This window comes from Perca fluviatilis, chromosome 4 (genome assembly GCF_010015445.1).
Source record: "Perca fluviatilis chromosome 4, GENO_Pfluv_1.0, whole genome shotgun sequence".
Lineage (NCBI taxonomy): Eukaryota > Metazoa > Chordata > Actinopteri > Perciformes > Percidae > Perca > Perca fluviatilis.
The window spans coordinates 14,486,680-14,502,812 of record NC_053115.1 but is presented as its reverse complement, the minus strand read 5'-3'; the positions used below and the strand labels follow the sequence as shown (position 1 = coordinate 14,502,812).

The 16,133-nt window shown below is 36.8% G+C and overlaps 2 protein-coding genes across 3 annotated transcripts; both read left to right on the top strand.

Annotated features, from left to right (window-relative positions):
* Positions 1-2,848: 2,848 nt before the first annotated feature.
* On the top strand, positions 2,849-8,925 carry adipor1a (adiponectin receptor 1a). Its single transcript, XM_039798627.1, has 8 exons — positions 2,849-2,980; positions 4,944-5,159; positions 5,240-5,356; positions 6,281-6,452; positions 6,614-6,800; positions 7,350-7,537; positions 7,677-7,870; positions 8,068-8,925. Exons 2-8 carry the CDS (start codon positions 5,013-5,015, stop codon positions 8,194-8,196), a joined length of 1,134 nt encoding a protein of 377 aa, XP_039654561.1. The 5' UTR covers positions 2,849-2,980; positions 4,944-5,012; the 3' UTR covers positions 8,197-8,925.
* Positions 8,926-11,858: 2,933 nt separating this feature from the next.
* rabif (RAB interacting factor) lies at positions 11,859-14,170 on the top strand. Of its 2 annotated transcripts, XM_039796416.1 has the most exons (3): positions 11,859-12,012; positions 12,600-12,751; positions 13,689-14,170. In XM_039796416.1, the coding sequence occupies exons 2-3, from the start codon at positions 12,608-12,610 to the stop codon at positions 13,935-13,937; spliced, it is 393 nt and encodes a 130-aa protein (XP_039652350.1). In that variant the 5' UTR covers positions 11,859-12,012; positions 12,600-12,607; the 3' UTR covers positions 13,938-14,170. The 2 variants fall into 2 exon arrangements, with proteins under 2 accessions (XP_039652350.1, XP_039652351.1); XM_039796417.1 differs by lacking the exon at positions 11,859-12,012 and having other exon boundaries at positions 12,437-12,751.
* The last annotated feature ends 1,963 nt before the right edge of the window (positions 14,171-16,133 follow it).

Below are 16,133 nucleotides of genomic sequence, written 5' to 3'. Positions count from 1 at the left end.
AGCACAGTTGTAAATAATAAATTAATAATATTGGTTGAATTCCATGTAACTGCTTCAGTTTCAAGGTCCCGGTGTTGTGCATGCTAGCTCACTATCACACTGTCATGGCATTTGAATAGTACAAAGCCGTCATTAATGTTATTAGCAACATCTTTTTCTACTATAAGTCAAAAATGTCTGCTGTGAAAAAGGCCTATCGTTGTTTTATTATTGGCATTTCTAACTACACACCTGTATGTAATGAAGGTGAATATTTATAAAAGAAAAGACTAACCTGGCAATTAGGTGTTGTCATGGCAAACTGATAACCTGTTATGTCTGTATCTCTTATTCCTAAGGATTATTTATTGCTCGCAAACAAGAGCCTCCATGCATGCCAGGGGAAGATGCAAATGAGACTGAAGGAGAAATGGTTACATTGCAACTTATACTTGAATAACATTTATTGTTACAAACAGGTGCATGCCTATCAACAAGGTCAGAACAGGCAACAGCACTCTGTGTCTCATCGCTGTGTGTGAGCAAGGCCGCTCTCTGCTCCCCCGCCTTGACATGCTTGCAATCTTCACCTGACAACAGTTGATATGCATATTGGATATTTTTACAAGGTGTCTACAGATGCACAGAGAGAAGCCTAATAGCTACTTCTTCAGACAATTTTTTTAAACTTTATTTTTAAGTGTTAAGGTAAACCACATACACTTTAAAGAAACAGAACAGAAGGGTCAGGTCACTGAGGGTAATAAAGTACAAAGGAGAAAAGACAACTCAATATCAACAGTAATAATCTTTTGTTAAGGGTTACTTTGACATTATTCCCGAAAGAGACAAGATAGCCCCCACAGGACAGCACAAAATGGATAAAGTTGTCCGCATTAATCTCAGTCCAAATTGAAAACCAAGATGATTTATTCTTTGTGGCAAGTATCCACAGAACGTGCCTGGATCACAATACAACATGCTGCTAGTAAATCACATTTAGTCAGATAGCCTACCACGTAGAGATAATAAAATAATAAATACATAAGTGAATAAACTACATGGAACAAAGATATTTCCTATCTCTCTATGTAATATTCCTACTAATAATCATTTTAACCAATACTTCTGAAATGTATTAATACAAAGTCTTAGGGAGAAGGTCAGCTTTTTCATATGGAATATTTCTTTTATAATTGCTATCCACTCTTTTTTTTTTTTTTTTTTTTTTTTTTTTTTTTTTTTTTTTTTTTTTTTTTTTTTTTTTTTTTTTTTTTTTTTTTTTTTTTTTTTTTTTTTTTTTTTTTTTTTTTTTTTTTTTTTTTTTTTTTTTTTTTTTCCATCTCCCTTCTTCAGACTTTTACAGTTTCACAACAGTCACTCTAGGCTTTCATTACATTTTGGCAGCTACAACCACATAAGCATATTAACACAATTCCCATAACAATTTTCAATGAGTTGTTTCGTGAAAGCTTTTTAACCATTGTCTGTTATTTGCCAAGTTGAGGAAATGTTTGATGTAGTACTATAAACTGTCATGTGAAGTTCAGACATACTTAAATTTAATTCAAAATGGTTCTCTATTCAGTCAAGTGTGGTTAAGCATATACAACATTTTCCTTTGAGTGCACCACTTAACACCTTTGACATACAGTAGAGTTAGTTTTACCCTCTGAGACACAACATAAAACATCAGCGCTTCAGAGCAAAGTTAGTCTCTGTTTTGTAGAGGTACACAATATATGGACCTTATAGAAAACCATCACCATGTAGGTCTATGTTCTAACAGTGTCTGGGGTTGTATTTAATGTCTAAGCAGCGTTTTTTCCCAGAAATTGAAAAGTTTGACTTTGCGATGCTTTTTCCTCTTTTGTTGTTGTTTTTGCGTCTCTTTGTAGTCATTATGCATCTTTTTCTGGTCTCTTTGAGGTAATTTCTCTTCGGTCTCTTTGTAGTCGCTTTGTGAATCTTTTTAGTCGTTTTATGTTTCTTTCTGGTTATTTTGCATATCTTCATGGTCAGTATGTGTCTCTTCAGTGACATCTGTGTTCACTGTTTTAGCTGTTTTATCTATTTATTGAGAATGTGTTAGTGTATGTGCATATGCGTGTGTATGTATATATATATATATATATATATATATACATATATATGTATATATATATGAGTATGTGTATATATATGTGTAAATATATTTTTATCTTCTTACTCTGTATATGGATGTATATGGATGTGTATGTGTATATATGGGGATATCTATGCTATATATGCTATTTGGAGAGGATTGCTCCAACAGAATTTCGTTGTATCACATACAATGACAATAAAGATCTATCTATTTTTCAGGTGAAGGCCATGGGGGGGTCCACTGACATTTTGGGCCCCTGTTGTGTCCGTTCAGTAATCCATTCATGATCAAACCCTGTATGTTTTTTTTCTCTTTCTCTGTTTAGTTAATCCACTTTTTGTGACTTTTACTGTGAATTTTATCCCCAAGTTAGGCACTGTATTTAAAAGTAAACATGTCCAGGGCATATCAAATAGATCCGATGTACAATTCTGTGCTTCCTGTCTCTTAAATATGTATTACCATAGTATTACATTAACTACATTTTATATGGTCTCAAATACCTTCTAAATAGAAAAAAAAAGCTAAACCGTTTGTGATATATTTATCATTTTAAATTCAGGATACTTAAATGCATTTGGAGATAATCTTCCCAAAGAATCACTATAGTAAATGCATTTTATACTATACTATATTATAGTATTCACATGTTGTAAAACGTTTTGTGAAGTAAATGTAAACATTGGAGGCTTTTGCTGATCAAAGTATGTAAAGATTTTGGGGGGGGGTTTTCTCCTACGTGTGAATTGGTGCTTTTATTTTTTTAAAGTTGAAGGGATTAGGTTTACGGAAGAGCTCTCGACTTCCGCAAAGGATTGTTTTTCGCATATCGATAAATAATTCACCTTCCTGGTTTAAAGGCTATCTTGTCAGGTATGTTATGTCCATTTCATTAAATTGCCATAGCAACTGCTAGTTCAGTAGGTTATCTAGATAACACTATACGTTGGTGTCGTCGTAAAGACTTTTATCTTGCTGCTAGCAAGTCGATTCACAAACCAACGTCGCCTGCTCGACTAGTTAGCAACTGCTCAGCGCTAACGTTAGCTAAAAGGTAACGTTAGCAAGATTAGCAAGATAATTGAGCGATCCGTGAGCTGCTAATTTATAAAGGAATCAGAGATTTTGTATTGAAATGTAATTATGCACCTTACTATGAAGTGTACCCTACTGTAAATGTACGATGGATATACGTTATACCGTCAGCCGTTATCTTGCGGTTGTTTACATTTTGTACTCCATGTACCGTCTGGCGCTGTGCTAATCAACATCCGTCTGGCAGGCTTTGCTAACTCGGTCAAACGTTTTGTTTGTTTTGTCAGACCCTGTATAAACTGTTAGTATGATGTATTATATCTAGCTAGAGTATTGTCACTGCTATAATTGTCCACCGATTATTATTTTGGCTGGTGACATAACGTTAGATGTAACATTAAATAAATTAAGCCGCTCCTTTGTTCTCTTGTTGTGAATGTCTGATCGATAAAACACACATTTCGCATGAAACCCAGATTAAGGTTCTCAGTTCTCTTAATACATCCATGAGATTAACCACCAGCCATTTTAAATCGGCAGTTAGGTAGCTACACGTTTATCACTTTAAATGTTAGTTATTGATCAGCAATAACCCTGCAATACTAAATCACCTTACTAGCTATATATTCCAGTGTAATATACACATTGACTAATTGAATGTAGGCCTACATAATATCCTTGCATTGTTCAAATGTAAGGTTATGCAGACTGTATGTACTGTACATTTACCGTATCCATTAATATATGCACACATACAACCATCTCTGTATATAGAGCAACTTATCACTGATGCACCAATATGCCATTTCAGGACCGACCTGTTTATTGTGGCTGATAGATAAATAAATAACGATGATACTTATCTTGTAATTGCAAAAAAGATAAAGACAATTTTTTATGTATTTCTATACAGCACCTTGATAGTTAAATGCTATATTTAATTGTTGTCAACTTGTGTGTGTGACAATATATCAAACATGTTTTTGTTTAAATATGTAGACTAAGTAATATGGGTGTGAATCTTCACTGGTCTCACGATTCGATTCATATCAATTTGATATCCCGATGCATCTCATCAATATTATTATATATTGCTACACATGGTTTTCACATTGTGAACACAGCAAAAAACAGACAAAAGGCAAAAACAAAAAAGCAGCAACCGGAAAATCAAAAAGTAACATCATTAGGCAATAATCGATTATGGCCTGTCAATGCATCGATGCAGAATCGTCCAGGTCGATGCCATTATTCATTTCAACACCCCTAGTAAGTAACGTCAGACCTTCTATCCTTATTGATAAGCATTTATAGGCCAGAGAAAAACATTAACAGAACTGACCTAAAAAAAAAAAATACTCTTACTGGGTTTTCACTTACTCACAGCTGATCCCCTTTCAGGTCATATTCCATTATTGGAACAATATCAATAATTACAATTACATTTTTTTGTTTTACATATTCCCAATAATATATCAGCCATATATAACATATATTTATTATCTATGCAAAACCTATTCCAGCTTCTGCACACAACCTTGTATTATACAAAACATACCGGAAGTAACAATCTGACCTGCAAATAGATACTGTTTGTATTCCACCTTGTGCCTGTATATACTAGTGATTATGTTTATGTTTGATTGTCTTTATGTAGTTTATTGTCTTTGTTTAGCTCTAGGTCTTTATCTGTATCTTCCTGTAAATGAGTATATTGAGAGCCACTGAGAACTGGAGTCAAATTTCTTGTGTATGTCAACATACTTAGCCAGTAAAGCTGATTTTGATTGTGGTTGTTCAGGAGAAAACTGAAGTGAACATCCTGAAGCAGAATACAGAGGCTGTGAGTGGGTCATCAGGCAGCCTCCCTATGTCAGGCCGAAACGGGTCTGCAAGTGATGCAGACTGTCGGATCTCTGAGGACTGCAATGTCCCAGATGCTGAGCTGATGGAGCTGGGGCCGCTGCTGGAGGAGGGAGGGGGGCGACCGGCAACGTCTACAGGCGTCCATTCAGAGGTAGGACTGTTTCACAAAATTCCCAGAGAGTAGTTGTTATGGCTCATTCGCTTCAACATTCTCTTGTGATCTATTTTAAGGGAGCCTCAATGCTTGCTGAGGAGGAAGAGGAGGATGATGATGAGGTGGGAGAGGTCCTGACCTTACCACTTCAGGCTCACCATGCCATGGAGAAGATGGAGGAGTTTGTACACAAGGTAAAATGTCTTTTCAGTTTAATAAACACAAAAGAAAGAAAGAAAGAGAGTTGATTGTGATTGTTAAATGTTGGTTGGTAAACATTAAAATGTGACAGAATAAGGAGAATAAAAGATCTTATGACATTACACAATTTGGCACCCAGCATAAATATTGCATTGGCGTAAAGAAATGAGCTGAAACTCAACTCCCTGTTCATCTCAAAGGTGTATTGGTTTCAGTGGCAGATCTGGGCGAACAGGGACAACCAGGGATTAACCTGTGACTGCTGTGTCATTTGAGGGAGTCATGTGTTGGTTTGTTTTTTTAGGATTCCACATCAGATACATGTTGTGTGTTGTATAAGACATGCACAAGTCACCATGGGAGACGTGTCCGCTTACAACAAAATCATTTATTGGCCAGTAAAATAGCTTTAACACACATCTAGATATTGAGAAGAACCCTTATCTAAAAGATCTGGCCAACTTAATGTACAAAGTAAGCTAGCTTCAGTGGTAAAAGAAATATACATTATATTGTATAATTGGCTATTTTGAGTGACCAAAAAACAAGGTAGTTTAAAATAAATCAAAAAGACATTTCTTAATTCATATACTACCTATTTATTATATTTTCAAATTGTAAGGTGTAAGGCTGATTTTACTGCTACTAAAGAACTTGGAAAATAAAAAAATATTTTGGAACTTCCACAACTACTCATAAAACAAAATACACTGTGTCTTTTCTACTTAAATCTCAGTAAAGATTATCAGCGCATAAACTCTAGACATTTAAACTGCATGTAAAGTAATTGTTGCAAAATATTAGTCTCTGCGTCATCCTTGTCTTGCCTTGCCTTGCCTTGTGGGCTTTCAGTGTGAGGGCCACAAAGTAATTGTAAATATATGCGTCTGTGCATAAAAGCTATTTTTATTTTTCAGGTTTGGGAGGGGCGCTGGAGGGTAATCCCTTTCCATGTTCTGCCAGAGTGGCTAAAGGACAACGATTACCTCCTGCATGGACATCGGCCCCCTATGCCCTCCTTCCGGGCCTGTTTTGGAAGCATCTTCAGAATTCACACTGAGACAGGAAACATCTGGACTCACCTGTTAGGTGAGACTAGAACGCCTTATGTAACATTCCTAAAAGGTTTTAGCTGCATATTCTAATTTTACAACCAGACATGTTAGTTTAATAACATATTTTGTGACTGGGTAGCTCTGGTCTCTTCTCTTGTTAGCTGTTAGTAAAACTGGACTATTTTCTTCCCTCAGGGCTGATCTTATTCATTTGTCTGGGCACCTTAACCATGTTGCGGCCTAACATGTATTTTATGGCCCCGCTGCAAGAGAAAGTGGTGTTTGGGATGTTCTTCCTGGGAGCTGTGCTATGCCTCAGCTTCTCCTGGCTTTTTCATACCGTTTACTGCCACTCTGAGAAAGTGTCTCGCACCTTCTCCAAGTAAGGCCACACAATGTCAAACACTGCTTCTCACATACCAGCCTTGTATGCCTTAAAGGAATCATTTGTAACTGTCAAAGTATTTCCCTGTTTTAGACTTACTGCAGCTGTAGCTTACCATCTATAGTTTTACAATTAATGAGGGATACACCCACAATCATTATTCAGGGCAAAATGGTCCATTGCTCAGTCGAAACAAACTTGATGCCACAGCAATCTGTGTGGCATGCTGAAGAGCTTTATACTGATCTGTGGTTACATCTGCTAGATAAGTGCATTTACTCTGGCAGACTGCTGTAGCATCAAGTTAATTTAGGCTGAATTATCATACTGTATGCTATTGTGTCCATGCAAGGTCCTAAATGAACAGTGAGTATTAAAACTATTACCATAAGGACCACATGTCGTTCCTGTCAATCAAAAATCCACAGCAGAGTTGTTTTCCATTATGGGGACTATACATGTGTTTAGAAACATGACAAAACATTAGCTTTCTTGCATCCAGCCAGAAACCCAGCTGGTATCTCTGTGTCACCCCCCTCTCTTCAGGCTTGACTACTCAGGCATTGCCCTGCTGATCATGGGCTCCTTCGTGCCCTGGCTGTACTACTCGTTCTATTGTTCCCCTCAACCTCGACTTATCTACCTCACCATTGTGTGTATCCTCGGCATTGCCGCCATCATCGTGGCCCAGTGGGACCGCTTCTCTACACCTCGTCACAGACCAACAAGAGCAGGTGCTAACCATTTGATGATAATGTGCACTTTTTAGATACAGTGTTTTCTCTGTAAAGTTTGCTTTAGGTTATAATTGTAATGTAGATGTTAACCTTTTTCAAACTTACAAAAAGTAACAGAAGTCCTTGCTTTTCTTAGGTGTGTTCATGGGTCTTGGACTTAGCGGCATCGTCCCCACCATGCACTTCACCATTGAGGAGGGCTTTGTTAAGGCCACCACAGTCGGCCAGATGGGTTGGTTCTATCTGATGGGTGCCATGTATATCACTGGTGCTGGTCTCTATGCAGCCAGGATCCCTGAACGCTATTTTCCTGGAAAGTGTGACATCTGGGTTAGTATATGATGTGTTCATAGTCTGGCTCAACGCATGTACATTGCTAGGATAAAGCCTGACGCGCTGGATTTTCCTCCCCTCTTGCTATCTCCGCAATCTGGGCTTAGCTCCACCCAGGATGGTTGTGATTGGTTTAAAGAAATACAAACATGTCAGAGCAGTTTTAACATAAACATCTCTTTCTCTCCTTCTAGTTCCACTCCCATCAGATTTTTCATGTTCTGGTTGTGGCAGCGGCGTTTATCCATTTCTACGGGGTTTCCAACCTGCAGGAGTTCCGCTACGGCCTGGAGGGAGGATGCACAGATGACACTCTACTCTGAGAGGCCTAACTGTGACTTACTCATACTTTTCTTTATAGACACACACACACACACACACACACACACACACGCACACACACAATCACTTAAAATGCTGCTGGAATTCAATATAGTCACTTACTGCTCCTTCTGTACTTCTGATTTGCTAACATCTTGTTTGGGTTTTGGTGGTCTTTCTGTTTGGCTCTTTTTTGCTCCAATAAAGTAGCATTGACTAGCCATTGAACTGCAGAGGGAAACTTCGACAGGCACTTCTTCTTCAATAATTATGAAACTTGAAGTCTACATTTTCAAGTAAGGTCAAAATGGGATTTTAAACCAAAATCGTATATTCCTGAAACTGATGGTCACTTCTTAGAAGCTCACCCAAACCCCTCTTCATAGTCCGTTACCATTGCACAAAGAATACAGAGAGTATTATTGGTGATGTAGCAGAGGGCACATACTGTAAACAATTCCTATCCTTCCTCACAGTTTCCATGCAGATTAGAGGATGAATGTACTGTCCACCAGGAGTGAGGTGTAGAGCCGTCCAGGACCATTTAGGTACTTGAGGGCCTGCTCACACATTTGTATTAGGAGGATAAAATTATACACATATAAGGTGTATATAGATGTCACCAGATGTTTTTTTAACTGTGCTGACACTGATTGTGCAGCTGTGTGTTAAAACCTGGAGGACCAGTACGAACCCACCAGTGCCCGCTCTGCAATAAAACATGAACTGTACTCTAAAGGCCCAGTCAATCAATCTAAAATCACATTGAAACAAAGTAAAAATACATTATTATTAAAGGAACCTAGATCTTAAATCCTACAAATATGATCTTTAGATGTGTCTGAGTAACACAAGGTGAATGCTCATCAGAATTATTACCAAATCATCAAAAATCAAGCGGTTGGATACTTAAACAAACCGATTTCTCAGTTTCTTTGAACTTTATACTGAAACGTTTTAAAGTTCCTTAGCATTTTGTTGAATTCTTAATTGACAATATTCCCAAACAAAGGATTTTCAAATTACATAATGGCACAGAAAAGCTGCGACGGCTAAAATAAATCTGGTCAGTTGAGGTTAGACTAAAATGCTAAAAATTTAGAAATTAAAAGAACTCCCCTGCCATCATGTTTCAGTCATGCAACACATCATTGTTTAATTTCTAGAGTAATAGTTCCTGGGCAATGCACAATGTACAGATCTGGATCAGTCCAATTGTGTTTTTGTCTGCTAGAGATATTCCTTTTGTGCTATATTTCAGATGCAATGAGAGGTGTAAATATCAAATGCACCTTAGTGTATACTATTAAATTCAAAACTTTAAATCACCATGTGGGGTTTAAAATGTGTTATGTATGATTGATATAAACTTTTAGTATTCCTGTGCCTTAGGCCAACGGAAATAAAACGGCCTATCTTAACAGTCAAGGGAGCTTCGCGGATTTCCAGATGTTGACTTTTCTTGTTTTCCTTGCCATATATACAATCGAAATCATTATTGAACTTACAACTCCATGGATAGGTTGTATCAACTGCTGTTTAAGACTCCTTTTTCTAGATCAACTTATTCGAGCTTTATTACAAAGACTTAAACAATGTGTATTCTTGACTTTGTGTAATGTCCTGTGTAGAAAGTGATAAATCATACATTTCACTGAAATGTAAACATAAATATTTATTAATGGTAATCTTGGAAAAATATTGGAATAAATTTTTTTCCACATGTCCAAACATGGTGTCAATTTGTCAATTGTTTCTTACAATGTAAGCCAAGACATTGGCAAATATCAATCAGCAGTTAGTTTAGTTTAGTTTAGTCTCCTTAACTTTCCACTTCTGAGATTGTTCCGTTGCCGCCGGAAAATCACCGGATTTCACTCATTTATGTTGGATATCCGTTGCCTTGGGCTTTCTTTCGTGTTGGCATTTTAAACTCCGGTCGATTTATGAGGACTATGATTAACCTTTTCTCAGACCTCCTGTGGGGTAAATCCAAATCTCCTCCTCCAGCTCGCTTTGGAGGATGGTCTGGCAAAGCGAGACTAATCAGCATCAAGCAAGTGAGTGAAGACAACAGTATTTACGGTCAACAGCTTATAACATGTCTTAACCATAACCATATAAAATTATATTTACATAATATATAAAATGGGGTCCTATCTTTAAAACAGTTGTAATGAATTGTAGAGATCAACAGTTATCATGTTTTGAGCGCACAAACAGCGGCTTAGAAACCGCTGCTCAACATTTCCGTCATCTCCTGGAATTAGCTGCTGGTTGGAGATCACCTAAAGCAGGCACATAGATATATACATATGGAGCAGGAAGATGTGTGGGTCCATCACTAGAAAATTCTCCCTCACATGTTCTTTTGCTGAAATAAATTGATCCATAATTTCTATTAAAATGCCAGAATATCAGGATTATAAATCTGACATAATTAGAAAGCACTCAAGAGATAACATGCCTGCTTTAAGGCTTCAGAATCATTCAACATTTTTTTAAATTTTAAAACGGGAAATATTTGTATTTTTTTATTACTGGGTCCTATGTATTTAAGGGGTTTATACAAAAGTGAATTATGTGAAAATTCTATTTGGATCATGCATTTCACTCCACTAACTCCTATAAACTCCTCTCCCATAGTCTGTTGATGGACATTTTCTTCACTGTACTCAACCAAAACATTGTCTGATAGACTGAATCCTGTATCTAGTCTTTTGTGAGGTGCTCAACAGAGATGTTATCGCGCCTTATGCGTCAAATACATAGGCTCTGCAAACCCGTTTTCACAAAATATACATCACTAGTTTAAACAGCCTCTCCCAATGACTGCTCCTGCCAGGGCACACGACCCAGTGGTGTCAGGAATTACTTCAGGTTGTTTTGGGCTGTAGTTGCAGCCATGCGATGGCCTCAGTTGAGAGTCGTCCTGGCTTGTTGCCCCCAGCAGTCAACCTTTTCCATTGACCTGGTAGAAACTCTCCAGATGCTGCCATATAGGTGAGTGTATCTGGCTGCAGCATCAGTGTAGGCAAGCATGTTATATAGGGCAACACAGACATATGTATACTACATCTCTAGTCTCCTCAGGGTAGAATTCTACTGTATAGGACTTCCCAAAAACCAGTCTGGGCAACCAGGATTTTATGTTATTTTCTAATTCACTACTACATTATAGGCGGATACCATGTATATTTTATTCAGTTACATTTATTTGACAGCTATAGTTACATTACAAAATGCTGTTTATAGAAAAAAATGCACCAGCAATGAAAAATCAATCAATACTGACAGGCCACACTGCATAACAGGTACTTTTACTTTTCATATTTCTAAGTACACTTTGCTGCTAATATAACACACTTTTACTAAGGTAAACATTTAAATGAAGAATTTTTATTTGTGGAGTATTTTACATTGTAAAAGAAGTAACAAGTAAAACATCAGAATATTTCTGCCACCATTGCTTAGCTCAAATTTGATCTTCACAGACGTCCTCAAACATATTCAAGTGTTTGGAGATATCTGTGGTAAATGCATAATGTATTGTACATCTCCGTTGTTATTTCAAATAGCTTAGTCACAATGATTCGTTTCTACATTACATTTATTTTCAAACGTCAACAGAATTGGCAGAATTATTATTACCGACAAAGACTGTTTGTTTAATGAGGAACCACATCCATGTGTTTCCTGACGAGAGCATTTAGTGGCTGGTACATTTCAAGACCAGCTAGTATGCTAGCCTAGGTTTAGCTAAGTCTGTCTTGCGGTTTTTTTGTCGCATTCAACCTTGTCTTTACTTCAACATTTAGGTACGTTTTATTTGACTTTATTCAAGTGTGTGTCATATTGTATAGATATGTAATGTAGTTATTTTTCTGGACTTAAGTCTGTTGCATTCAGTGTTAGCATAAATGCAAAGGGTGGGGTTTACAGTTTGTCGTTCATCTGGCTAGCCTTAAACGTAAATATCTCAGACTGTAGTTCAGCTTTAAGATTGCCATAATTCATATTTTGTGGATAATAAAAAAAAATGTAAACGTTTGTGAGTACAAAGATTCTCTCCAATATAACACATCAGTGGTTCTTTTGGTGAGTTTCTTTGTCACGGACTTCCGCACTACAAAGGTTCCGAAGATTTGTAGTTCCGGTTCTTTTTTTTTTTTTTTTTTTTTTTTTTTTCTCTCTCTCTCTCTCTCTCTCTCTTTTTTTTTTTTTTTTTTTTTTTCTTCTCTCTCTCTCTCTCTCACTGTGTGTGTGCGCTTCATCTTTCTTTTCGTTAAGATAGCACTATAAGCCAGTTAGCCCTTACGGTTAATTACGGTTCCATGGTTTAGTTTGGTTGGGCCGGTTCAAGCCATTTTAGTGCATACATCAAAGTAAATCTGCTGTTTGTCAGAGTTCGAGATGGACAACAATCAACAGTCCAAAGAAAACACGGACCGGTCCGACCTGGTTTCTGAGGACGGCAAGAATAGCAAGTCTGTCGTGTGTCAACGCTGCGGATCCAAGGTGCTATGCCCTGGGGTGGCTGTGTTTGCAGAGAAAGAGGTATGTCTGATATTAGGCGATGGGCTAACATTAGTGGCTGATATATTGCTTTGGGGTATTTAATCTGTCTGTTCTCAGGTAATCAACCTAATAGTTTTGTACAGCACAATTTTCATCCAGGGTGCTTTACATGATAATAAAACCAGTGCTACAATGCAACTATGCACATGTACTCAAGTGTACTTTTACACACTTTAGGTACATAACTATTTCTATTTTATGCTACTTTACACTCCAATACTGTTCATATGGAAACATTGTACTTATTCCACAAGATTGATGGCTGGAGTTACACATACATTTACAAAAAAGGTTGTTACATTCAAAACATATGATACATTTCTAAAATATGACACAGTGTTATAGATTAAACAACCCCACTTAATAGCTTCACCTCGACAACAGTAAAATATTATTTATATATGAATGCATCAGCAATAATAATCTATTACAGTGTTTTCCATACATAGGTTGTACTTGGGCGCCCTGCCCAGGTAGATAAAATCCAGATAAAATATTTTATTTTTCAATCAATGATTTGCAATAAGCAGAAAGGTACATTTATACACATATATACTCACACACATACATACAAGATCAACAATGCTAAGACAGCTACACCAGTAAATTGCTTTAGGAGAATTCAAAACCAAATAAATTATACACTGAGAGCACGATATTCTACTGAGGCCATTCAAAGCTTTGTATACCATGAGGAGGATCTTGAAAAGCAACAGGTAGCCAGTGGAGGTTTCTGATGTATTCAGATTTCCATACTGTATATCTTTCTTCCAGCGAGGTCTAGGTCTAACTATATACAAAGAAAGACACGATGAATACATGACAACCTTTTCATGTATATACATCTATAAATACTGATTTTGAGTTATTTTTGAAGTGTTTTTATCTCATCTGAGGCTGTGTTTTCTCCCACCAGCTGTTCCTACCATCCATGCGGAAAAAGAGCGGCCTCAGCACCACAGAGGGCTCAGTGGACGGGGACACACTGACCGCCCACTGGTTTGTGGATGACATGTACACTTTTGAGAATGTGGGCTTCACTAAGGACGTGGGGAGAATCAAGTATCTCATCTGTGCAGATTGTGAGATTGGACCAATCGGCTGGCACTGTTTGGATGACAAGAAAAGTTTCTATGTGGCTGTGGAAAGGGTGAATCATGCATAGTCCAAACGCATATATGAGCTCACATGAACTTAAAAAAATGTGTTGGCAGGCTATGCATCTCTTAATGGATGTACTACCATCGTTGACCCCAACCTAATCCATCACACACACTTACTTATAATGTTATGTGTACATTGTTTATGAAAACAGGACTGTGTCACTCTCATTCTCCTATATTACACTGACAACAGTATGATCATCCTGTTTTAATAAAGATGTTTTTGGGAAGCTGATGTTGAATACCATCCTGCAGCTGTTTCCTGGATAATGTGATGTAAGTTCCCTCACATCAGGGTCTTTTAACCCATGAAAAAATCACTTCCAGATGAAAATCCATCCTAACACGAGTTAGTGCTTGTTAAATTTATTAAAAAAAATAGTTAAGTACAATCAGATTAATCAATTGACAGTAAAAAATGTTTGATCATTGATGAATCTCTAAATGCAATTGAAAATGCAAAGCATCCACTAATTCAAGCTTCACAAATATGAGTATTTCTTGTTTTACTTTGTATTTTTATCATTGTAAATTAACTACTTTGGGGTTTTATACTTTTGGTCAAACAAAAGCAGTTTGAAGATGATATGAGGGGCTTTGTGAACTTGTGATTGGCATTTTCTCAGTTTTTTTTTTGGATTTTCTAAGTAAATTGATTCACTGGAAACATTTTTATAGATAGATAATTATTAGTTAAATATATTCACTACTGAAACAATTATTGTTTGCAGCCCTAAACAAGTTATTTACTGTTGAGGAAAACTATGTCCCCATTTGTGTGCCCTAAAAATACAGGGAATAAAGCCCCCTATATTTATTTTTTTTATTTGCAATGTGCAAAAAAAAACACCTTTTCAGTTATCGACTTGTTACTAAAGCACACGCATGGTCGCACAACTCTTAAAGTACCCAACAAGGCAAGTCCAAATCAAATTGAAAATTGCTCAAGAGTCTCCTAGTCAAATGTGCATGGAAATTTACAGATGGTTTAGTTTTAGGTTGCAGATATGAATAGAATTTTGTTTGTGGTGCTCTTAGAGTTGTAAAACCGTATTTAAGAAGAGTCAACATATGGATTATTCTGGCTTTTCCACAGACCTCACTGGTACCTGCAAATAATACTCACTGAAGAAATTCTCCAAATGAAAACAGTATGGGTGAACCAGCCTAAAAAACCTCCACACTGTCATTATTTCAAGGTGTAGGTGTGTTTCCTTTTTGCCACTAGATGTGGTGATTCATTATTTGACACATGCATCTTTTATATGTGGCATCTCCTATATGTGTGGTCATTATTTTGTGTGTGATGTGCACTTATCAACTAAAGGCTCTACCAACACCATGTCAGCTGGACACCACCAAATCAGTGGCAGTGGTGGTAGTCAGCAGACTACATGGTGGTGGAGCTGTTTGCTTCCCTTTGTGTGTTTTCAAACAAAAACCATTATGGATGTAGAGTATTATGTTCAGAATACTATAAAACAGCAGTTATACAAATGTGTATCATTTACATTAACATGTCAAGGCTGTATACGCTTTTTGAGAAAATGTTATGCAAATTACCTAATACTCAAGACCAAACAGATGACTTGTGGTGATCCAAAGTTTGTTGTTCAAGTGACTTTGAAAGACACCTATCGTGTGAAGGGAAGTTCAAACGAAACAGAGAACCGGGACATTCAAATCAAGTCTCATACACAGGGTGAAACAAATGAAATGGTAGGCCATACTTTTATCAGCAGAGGACACAACTGTTGCTTATTAAAAAGGTGGTGTGCGATTGTGTAAATGCATGACAAACAATATTAAGTTCATAAGTTATTAGACAAAATAGACAGATGTCAACAGACGCTAGACAACCTCAATACATAAACAACTTTAGATGACTAACCAATCACTGTCAAAAAACAAACAATAGATAATCTCGGACAATGTACAACAGCATGTAAATGTGTGAACAAAGATGAAAAACAGTAATATAGTTATATATAAAATCTTGTATATTTAACATATTTAAACACAGACCCTAATGAAATCATTTTGAAGTAAAATGGTTACCCCCAGAATGTGCAGCCTAGGTAAAGAAAGTATGTCTTCTTTTTCTATATTATTGGTACTTTTTAGCATGTGGCCTCGTGCACATTGGGGGGAAAAGGAAAAGAACAAAAAATTGTAAATATATGATTAAACAATCAAAA

What these genes read in the sequence shown, in the direction of transcription:
- adipor1a (XM_039798627.1), top strand. Translation starts at nt 5,013, where the DNA reads ATGTCAGGCCGAAACGGGTCTGCAAGTGATGCAGACTGTCGGATCTCT. An exon ending in TGGAGGAGTTTGTACACAAG is followed by an intron (nt 5,357 to 6,280) that starts GTAAAATGTCTT and finishes TTTATTTTTCAG; the next exon opens with GTTTGGGAGGGGCGCTGGAG. An exon ending in CTGGAAAGTGTGACATCTGG is followed by an intron (nt 7,871 to 8,067) that starts GTTAGTATATGA and finishes CTCTCCTTCTAG; the next exon opens with TTCCACTCCCATCAGATTTT.
- rabif (XM_039796416.1), top strand. Translation starts at nt 12,608, where the DNA reads ATGGACAACAATCAACAGTCCAAAGAAAACACGGACCGGTCCGACCTG. An exon ending in CTGTGTTTGCAGAGAAAGAG is followed by an intron (nt 12,752 to 13,688) that starts GTATGTCTGATA and finishes TTCTCCCACCAG; the next exon opens with CTGTTCCTACCATCCATGCG.